This window comes from Rousettus aegyptiacus, unplaced genomic scaffold (assembly GCF_014176215.1).
Source record: "Rousettus aegyptiacus isolate mRouAeg1 unplaced genomic scaffold, mRouAeg1.p scaffold_m13_p_5, whole genome shotgun sequence".
Classification (NCBI taxonomy): domain Eukaryota; kingdom Metazoa; phylum Chordata; class Mammalia; order Chiroptera; family Pteropodidae; genus Rousettus; species Rousettus aegyptiacus.
The window spans coordinates 109,079,415-109,089,123 of NW_023416308.1; the positions used below are offsets into that span (position 1 = coordinate 109,079,415).

Consider the following 9,709-nt stretch of genomic DNA (forward strand, 5'->3'; position numbering starts at 1 on the left):
TCAGTGCCTTCCCACCCCGCCCAGAAACAAAAGTGTCGCAGTCAAGAGAGAGCGCAGGACCCTGGGGGACAACCGCCGGCGCAGGCCCACTTTATTGGCAGAGTCCAGCCGCGCAGGCCGTCATGCTAGCGCCGGCGGGGCGTTCGGGACAGGGTCCCGGCTCCTCTCCCGGCGGCAGCTCAGAGCTCCAAGGGCCCGAGGCCCGGCGGGCCGGCGGGGGCGAGGTCGGGGTACACCAGGAAGCCGGAGAAGGTGATGTACTTGCCGTGGTTGCTGTAGGCGCCGTAGCCGTCGTGGTCGTGGCTGAGCAGCCACACGGCGTCGCCGCGCCGCAGCGCCAGCATCACGCTCTGGCTCTGCATCTCGCGGCGCCGCGACGCGCCGTCGTCGTAAATCATGGCCTGCACCTCATCGTGGTTCTTCATCAGCTTCACCGACAGCGTCTTGCGCGGCAGTTTGCCCAGCGTGAAGGAGAAGAAGTAGGCGCCGGGCAGGCGGCAGCGGAACACGCCGGCCGCGGCGTCGAAGTCGCCGCCGATGTTGACGAGCTCGGTGTCGAAGGCGAGCGGCCGGTGCCGCGGCCCCGGGCCGGCGTCCGAGCCCACCAGGCTGCGCGTGCGCGCCGCCGAGAAGGCCGAGCGCGGCTCGGGGGGCGCGGGCGGGCCGCGCGCAGGCGCGTCGGCGTAGGCGTACACCAGGTAGCCGCTGAAGGTGGCGCCCGGCGCGCCTAACGCGTACTGCGGGGCGCCGTGAAGCCGCAGCCACACCGTGTCGCCGTAGTCCAGCTGCAGCATGGCGCTCTGGCTGGCGGCGCGCCGCGTGTCGGGCCGCCGCTGCTCGTCGAAGGCTAGCGCCTGCACCTCGTCGCGGTTGCGCACCAGCATCACCGACAGGCTCTTATGCGGGGCCTTGCCGGCGGTGAAGGAGAAGAAGTAGGCTCCGGGCACGCGGCAGCGGAACTGGCCCGTGGCAGCATCGAAGTCGCCCCCGATGTTCACGTACACCTTGTCGAAGGTCACTGCCATCTCCGATGTGCCCTCCAGCGGAGTGGTGCGTGCCGCTGAGAAGGCCGAGCGCAGCTCAGTGGGGCTGGGAGCCGGGCTCAGGGCCCAGCTGGTGGCCAGGCCCAGCAAGCCCAGCAGGAGAGGCAGCATGGTGCCTGGGAGAGGAAGGAGAAGGGGAAGGAGGAGAAGGTTGGGAAGGGGCTGCCTCCAAATGTCCATAGCTCTCCGGTCGAGAGACGGATTCTCTTCCCAGCGCTGCCCTTGACCCACAATTAGAATTCCGTTTCCTATACACTTGGACTAGATCAGTGATTCTTAAACTTTAGTAGGACTGTATGTCTGTCATCTGGAGGGCTAGTTAAAACACACATTGTTGGGCCCCAGAGTTATTTAGTAGGTCTGGGATGATGCCTGAGAATTTGCCTTTCTAACAAATACCGGGGTAATACAGATGTTACTGGTCCAACATTTTGGGAACCATTAGATTGGACCAGTGATTCTTAAAACTTTTTTTTTTTTTTTTTGTAAGCGCCGGCTCCCCTTTCTCAGGTGAAAACTCACACACATATAACACAGACAAGCGGAGACCCTCTGTTTGAAGGAGCCTGTAGCCCTGTCTACTGGGCTTACCCAATCCTCCCCGCACCTCTTGGTACCCAGGGATCCTGGAAACGCAATGGATGGTTAGGGGGTCCATGAGTTTCCTTTAGCCTCCAGGTTGCTGCATTTTCCTGTGGGTCTTCTTTGGTCCTTAACTTACCTCTCAAGCACTGGCTCTCTGTACTGATGTCCTCCATGACGGCCATTGTTTTAGTCTCCATATGGGCAGGAAAAGAAATAGCTGCTCCCTGACCTTTCCTGGCCTCTGACCTACTCAAAGGTCAGCTTCTACACTGGACCTCTGGACTCCCCAGGGCCCTTCTTGCACTAAAGAGGCCAGAACAGTTAGGCTTTGAAGCAGCTCCCTCCCCCGCCATGAAATCAGAGCAAGTGAAAGTGACTCCTTCATCTGGGCTTAGGGGCTGGTCACTGAGGGGAAGGAGAGAGCCAGGAGTTGCTAGGGACAGAGAGGGAGAGTAACAGTTCCAGCAGAGCTCTGGCAAGACTGTGAGGTCCGTACCTTCGTTCCTCAGTGGTGGAGTGGAGAGGACAGATGGCTAGACCTGGGCTTGAGTCTTGCTTTGCCACTTACACACTTTGCAACCTTAGGCAAGTTCCTTAACTTCTCAGGGCATGGCTGCTACTGTGTAGATGGGAGGAGACCTGCCTCCCAAGCTTACTCTGAGGTAACAGGTTTCAACAGTTTGTGAACAGCTGTGCCACCCAGGTGTGCAGAAGCTTCTGCTCTTGGCCTTGAGAAAAGCAATCTCTCTGATCAAGTTCTTGACATAGGGGTTAGGGACTCAGTAACTCCTAACCCTGGGAGCTTGATGAAGGCACTGCTTAATTCAAAGGAGTCACTGTCTGATCGGATTCCATCATGCTTCCTAGTAGTGCATAGGCTTTGGGCATTGACTACCCAAAGGCCCTGAAGTTAAAGCAGGACAGAAAATGAGCTGGCAACAGCCTAGGGTATGGCCTTCTATGGGCAATACCCTGAGAGTGTGTGTAGCTTTGTGTCTTTTAGAGACACTGGGGGCCTGCTGAGAAGGGTTGAGGGTGCAGCTGTGCAGACGTGCCCACCTAAGGGTAGGTGGGCTCTGGAATCTAGCCCACATTCTACTTGCCCAAATGTGTGGGGTGCTGCACCTGGCGAAAAGTGTGCCTTTTCTTCTCCTACTAAAGACCCCAGGTCCTTAGCCCAGCCGAACACACTTTTTCTCCAGAAGAGGTACCTTTCCTAATTCCTACGAAGGTGCCCCAAGACCCTTAGGGCAAGGAGGTGGGAGGGAGCCCATCTACAGCGGTGACGATTGCACGCACAAGTACTGATGCATTTTCTTTCGTAAAACTCTTTGGACATGTCTGGTCACAGCACACCTGGGACACAGGTGGGCCCTCTCTCCTTTTATAGATGAGAAAGCTGAGGCCCCCAAATAGAAAGAGTTTTGGGCCAAGGTCACCTAAGGAGCACTGAAGCAAATCTTGAACTGCGGTCTTTTGACTCCAAATTCAGAGTGCCATTCTCTCCACCACCTTTCCTTCCTAGACACAGATATTGCTAGCCACCTTGTCCTCTGCCTCAGTTTCCCTTTTTGAAAAAACAGAAGGGGATCCAAGGTGAAGGAGAAAGAAGGCAAAACCAAATAAAACCAACCGAACAAAAACTCGAGCGTTTTGCCTTTAGAGTATGGGAACACCTCACCTCTTCCCGGCCCTGCTGCATTCCTAGCAGGTCCTGCCCCAGAAGCACCTTCCCCCTCTAACCAGCAATCTCCCATCCGCCAGCGCCAGAGGGTCCTCCTGTGTGTCCAGACCATTTCCCAGACCCTTAAGTCCCCTCCTTCCCTAGACCCCCCTTCCCTGAGCAGGTCAGAGGTAGGAGGGTGTCAGGTGGGCCTCAGAGCTGCAGGCAAGGAAATGGCTGTTTCTAGCTCTGTCCAGGTGGGGCTCACAATAGTCATCTTCAAAGAGAAAAAAACTGGGACACAGAGGTGGACAGACCCAGAGCCCTGGAACTGACGGGGGAGGTGCAGCGATGTCAGGTAAAGGGATCTCACAACCCCCCCCTCTCAGCCCAGCTCCGCTCCCCAATTACCTCCTCCCTCAAGCCTGGCCAGAACCTCCCTTCCCACCTACCTTGAAAGCCCCTCATGCTCCCAAGATAAGTACCCCTTTCACAGAAGCTAATCGATCATTTCTCATGAAAAAAAAAAAATCCCTCAAAAAGAGGTACCCCAGACCCTCTGCCAGCCCGCCCCCCGCAACCCCAGACCTTCCTTTATCCATTCCTTCGGAGAAAAAGCCCTTGAGCCTCTTTCGTGAAAAAAGCTCCTAGGTCCTCCTTTTAGAGAGCTGCCCGATCCCACCGCGTCTTCCTCTCCTCCAATAAAGGAGACCTGGCCGTCCCCCCACTGCCACCCCACCCCGCCACGAGTTGCCCTCACCTGGCTGGGGCGGCGGTCGGATCGGGCTCTCTGCGAGCCGGTGGTCCGGCTCGGGCTCGGGGAGGGCGCCGGGCTCCGCACTGGCCGCCCGCGCTGCGGTGGGCCGGGCCTGGTGGGGCGGCGGGGGCTCGGGCTGCTCCTCCCGGCCCAAGGCTGCGGCGGCTGGGCGCTGGGACCCCGAGGTGGGCGCGGGGCTGCGAGGCGTTGAGAGGCGCCAAGGAAAGAGGACAGCTAGAGAGCTAGCGGAACAGACTGGCGGGAGGAGATGTAGGGGAGAGGCGGGAAGGGGAGAGCGGCGAGGAGAAGCGAGAGGGAGGGGCGTGCTGCAGAGGGGGAGCCGAGTGGCGGGGCCTAGGGGCACTGCACGCAGGAAGCCCCTGCGCAGGCCCTGCCAAGCTGTGGGCCCTTCCTCATCTGTGACCTCCCTGGAGCTTCATCCCTCTGGATCTAGCACGCAGGTATTAGTCCAAATTAGCAGGTGGGGAAACTGAGGCTGAAGAGTTAAAACTGAGGCCTGAGGCAGAAGCCGAACTGGGGGTGGCCCAGGGCACTCTACAGATCACCGTCTTCCCTGGTTTAAGGACAGGGGACTGAAGCAGGACACAGAGACTAGACTAGCGTCTGGGCTGCAAGGACAGTGGAAGGTGAGATTTTGGCTGGGACAGATGTCCAGGCTGAGGGGCATTGGGGCAGAGGGTCTGAGGAAAGAGGATGAATGAGTCAATGTCATCAGTTAAAGGAAGGGCCTAAAGTGACCTAATTTTTCTTCCTCACCTTCAAATCTGGAAATGCCCACAGTTGGTTAGTAAGGAATGAGGAAGAGAAAGCTCTCGACATTAGCGGGTCAGTCTTGGCCCCCCATGGAGAGCGGGTGAGGAAGAAAGGGAGTCCTTGGGGCAGGATTGGGCTTGGGCTAGAAAGGCTGCTCTTCCAGTGCCTGTAAGGGCAATGGCAGAGCTTGAAGGGCCTGTTTGCAGAGGAACGCTGACAGCCTGCCTAGCTGGGGCAGGGGTGGCGGCATCCAGGACAGCAGGGCTGGAACAGCTGTCTTTCCACCTCAGCACTCACCAGAGGCCCTGGGGGGCTCCAACTCCCTTCATCAGAGTGGCTGCCCTCTCATGACCGCTGTGGAGGTGACTACCTGCCTGGCACTAGGTAGACTGTGTAGATGACCTTTGCAGAGCCCCACCCTGAGCTTCCAGTTGCTGGTGCCCTTTGCCTGCCCTCAGTGACTCAGGCGGGAGGCCTGGTCTCCAGTCCTGGCTCTGCCACACATCTGTGTGGTCCCCAAGAATCCTGGTGCCACGTGAAACTCCCTGCCCTCTGGAGCTTCTCTTCTGTCACTCCCCAAACTTACATAATCCTAATTAATTTGATAGGTGTTAGTCCTCATGAAGGCATTGATAACGATTGGTTCACTGAGTTTTCTTCAGGGTGTTAGGTAAATGATGAATGAATGTGTGCCTTAAAACAGCGGTCCCCGACCTTTTTGGCAATAAGGACCAACGCTCCTATAAAAATCAAATGCCTGATGATCCCAGTGGAGCTGAGTTGTTGATGCTAGCGCTGGGGAGCGGCTGCAAACACAGATGAAGCTTCGCTTGCTTTTGCCTGCAGCTCACCTCCTGCTGCGTGGCCTGGTTCCTAACAGGCCACAGACAGGTACCAGTCCATAGCCTGGGGGTTGGGACTCCTGCCTTAAAAGAGAGGAGTGAGCAGAGGCGTCTCAGGCTGGGCATGAGAGTATTTCGGGGCATAGGGCGAAGCACCTGTTTAGCCCTGTCTCCTTCACCAGTTTGAAAAGGTCTGTGAGGCGGGTAAGAGGCAGGATGAGAGGGAGACAAGCCACACGGGGATGTTGCAGGAGGTTCCAGGGAAGGAAGAAAACCACCTCTAGTAACGATAGCCCTCCTGAGGGCAGAGGTCTGTTGTGAGAGACACTGGCAGTCCTGGCAGGATGCCTGGTGCTTAGAGCAACAAGGTCACACTACAGAGAGGGAACATAGGCCTTACCCATTCTGGGACTTCTTGCTCTAGGCACAAGGGATAAGAAAAGGAAAGGGAGCAGCTGATAACACGGTGGTGGCCTTGAGGCTGAATTTGGGAGTTGGCTGTAACCTGTAATTACTAATTTTACAAACCAGCTTTGTGAGTGGGAGAATAAAAAGCCAGGGAGACAGGGGTGGGGAAGCTGGCGTGGCCATTCATCCCCTCTCCCTTATCCATGTTAGTTAATGCAATTCCAGACTCCACTCTTCTTCTTCCTAACCGTCTCCACAACAGAGATCCTTTTTTGACCAGGAGGGCAGGGCTCCCATCTTGAAGGTGCCTTTTGGAGGTGTGATTCCAATGGTGGGAAGAGAGGGAAGGGGACAGGACTCTCCAGGTAGGACCATTAAATCCCAGCGGGGGCCTGGCTCTGGGTGAAAACCATGTGACACTCCCCTCCAGGTAAGTCAGGGCTGGGGGTGGAGACAGGTGACTGAGGTGGATGACAGCAGGTTGGCTTCAGTGGACTGGGAGTGGGTGGAGGCCACTGGGAAAGGGACATGGAGGTGGTGGTGCCATGAGCTGACGAGTGTCTAGGGCAGCCTGGGTGGTGGGTGTGGGGTGCGTCAGAATGGAAGTCAGGAGGTGGCACAGGGTTGAGAGAAGAGCCCTGGGCCAGGCTGTAGGTCCTTGGTTGTACAGCTCCACAACGCACTAATACTTTTACTAGCAGGTCCTTTTACTGAGTGTAGCAGATGCTATCAGTGCACCGCCTACAAGCCCAGGCCTACATACAGGTCATCTGCAAATACTTCTAGAACCCGCCAAACTTCCTGGGTCTCCCCTGGGGCATTTTTAGCTGGGGAAGTGAGTGTGGGGCAGGCTGGAGATAGAGATTTAATACCCCAGGGCAACCCTCAACCAAGGAGGCTCCAGTGTCTTTGGATAAACACTCCAGGTTTGTGTCCCTCGGTGGGGCAGTTACCAATTCCCAGTCATGTTCTGATCTGCAAAGACTCCAGAGGAATGAAACCTCAGTCAACCATGGGGAAAAACTACTTTTATCTGTATGTTTATTTGCTTTTCTCTCTCCCTTGTCTCACTTGCTCACTCCCTCACTCTGCTTCTTGAGATCACCTAAATCAACTAATTGCACCCAAGTCTTTGTCTCAGGGTCTGAGAGAACCCAAACTAGGACAGTGAACAGTGACTGTGTTTCTTACTGTGTTAAGTGCTTTTTCACATCTATGGCCTTGTTTAATTTTCGTAACATCCCCTGCAGTAGGTACCATGAATCCAATTCTACAAATGAGGAATAGAGGTTGATACAGGAGGATTCAAACTCAGGTCTGTCAATCTACAAAACTCGGTCTTTAACTACTATGCTCTACAGCCTCTCTAATCTAATCCTCTCTGGGCATTATCTTTTCATCTGTAAAATGAGAGATGAGCTCTTGAGTTTGAAGGGAGTCAGTGTAGCCAGTTTCTCCTGCAGCTAGGCATGATCAATGAGATGTAAGCAGTGTATTGAAAGAGAAAGGGCTTTACAAGGACGGACTCAGCTGGGATGTCCATTCTTTTTGCCCTCCCTCTTCTCTTCCTGGAATGTATACATGAAGGCTGGAGCTCCAGCTGCCACTTAGAGCCTGGAGAAAACGGTGAAGTGATCTAAGGCACAGTTTTAGGTAGGTGCTCAGAAGCTGAGGTGAATAAGACTTAGAGACCGTGCCCTAAAGGAGCTAATTATTTAGTGAGAGTGGCTGGATGTGGACATAAGAAACCATAAGAGGTGAAAAAGAGATCAGAGTCAGGAGAGAACTGTAAAGTACTTTGAGAGCTCAGGGAGGGAGAGAATTCCCCTTGGGGGAATCAGGGACAGTGTCACAGGGGAGGCTATTCCTAAATAATGGTGAGGATCTGACATAATGGGATGGAGGAGTGAAGGGGTGGGATCCAGTCAAAGATTAAGAATCTGAACAAAGAGGTGGAGGTGGCATAGTGGGAGCTTGGGGAGGGAACTGTATGCTCACTTCAGGAGGACAAGGTTTGCAGAGGGAAGTTATGGCAGCTAAGGTATGTGGGGCTTAAATGCGAGCTAAGGAGCTCGGTTTATCTGGCAGCAGAGGGGAAGAGTGCTCAGAGCTGTGCTGTAAGATTACTCTGGCTGCAGAGTGACAGACAAGAGACAGAAGAATGGTGAGGCGGGGAGATATGCGAGAAAGCACTCAAAAGTATCCAGGATCTGACAAGGTGCTAGTAAGAAAAGGAAAGTGAGGTTCAGAGATTGACAGAGTGAGCGCACAAACTCACAATTTAATTAGCTTCCTGGCCTGCCAGGGGATTACAGGGGAATTAACAGAGCTGAGAGTCTAGGGACCTTGCTGGGAGTTGAGGGGAAGTTAATGAGAAAGACAACAATATGCCCTAGGGAGATATGAAAGAAGAATCATCATTAGCCAAGCAGAGATGCCGGCAGGAGAAACAGATGTCAGGGTGCTGAGTCCCTGCCTTCCTCAGAGATGTCAGCCCTCCAGGGGAGTAGACATTCAGAGCTCCGGACCTGATGGGCAGGGTTCCAGATCCTCTGAGTACTTGGTAAATGACCTGGGAGGGAGAAAGCTGGGAGGAGCTTCAAGGACCAAGGTCCCAACTCTTCCATGGCTTTTTTTCCCAGAGGGGAACTGAACCCCAAGGCTCCTTCTGCAGATGGGGAGGTTCAGGCCAGGGATGGGGACTGCTCATGACCACATGGGGCAAACTGCATTATTCAAAGACAGCTGTAGCAGTATCTCCCATCCCATGTGCTCTTCTTACACTGTGACCCTGCCACTCTAAGAGGAGGGTTTAGGTTAAGTCATAAAAGGTGACACTGCCTCTGCCTAGCTTTCTCTCTTGAAACTCTCACACTCTGGAATCCAGCCATCATGAGAATGCCCAGGCCACATAGTAAGGCCACAGGTAGATAGATACTGTGGCCAACAGCCCCAGTCAGGACTGGCTACCTAATTATCGAGGTCCATTACAAAATGAAAATACAGGGCCTCTTATTTAAGAATTAAGAATTTAAATGGTGATAACAGAGAATCACATCAAATATAGACTCCTTCTAAGTGTGGGGCCTTGTGCAGCTGCACGAATGACATCCCATGAAGTTAGCCCTGACCCCAACTGGGGTTCCAGTATCAACTGCTCGAAATATGAGTGAGAAAGCCTCCAAGACAGCCCTGGGCCCAGTTGCTGATTGCAACTGTATGAAGAACCCTGAATGGGAACTACCTAGCTGAACTCAGTCACCTGCAGACCCACAAAGGATAGAAATGTTTGCTGTGCTAAGCCAGAAACTTTTGGGTTACGACAGCATGATAGTTGGAATACTGGGAGAACCAGAACTGCTCAAAAACAGGGTGAAGATGCAAGACCGTCACCCAGTTTCTCCCTTGACCTGTGGTGGCAGAGGAGATTAGAAGCACAAGTAACTCCAGATGGTCAGAAGACCTAAATTCTGTACATCTGGCCACGGAATGGTGTATGTTGACACCGTAACTGGCACATCTTTGGGGGCAAATGTCAGATTTTCTGATGGGGCAGGCTAGGACCCCGGCAGCCACTTCCTGTGAGCTGAAACTGTGGTGGCAGTGGCCCAGGCAGGAGACAGTGGTTAGGTCTCCA

At 54.4% G+C, this 9,709-nt stretch overlaps 1 protein-coding gene across 1 annotated transcript; it reads right to left on the bottom strand.

The window, feature by feature from the left end:
• Positions 1 to 62: 62 nt before the first annotated feature.
• On the bottom strand, positions 63 to 4,310 carry C1QTNF4 (C1q and TNF related 4). Its single transcript, XM_016146605.2, has 2 exons — positions 4,052 to 4,310; positions 63 to 1,159 (listed from the first exon to the last, which is right to left on the bottom strand). Exon 2 carries the CDS (start codon positions 1,152 to 1,154, stop codon positions 180 to 182), a length of 975 nt encoding a protein of 324 aa, XP_016002091.2. The 5' UTR covers positions 1,155 to 1,159; positions 4,052 to 4,310; the 3' UTR covers positions 63 to 179.
• Positions 4,311 to 9,709: the final 5,399 nt, after the last annotated feature.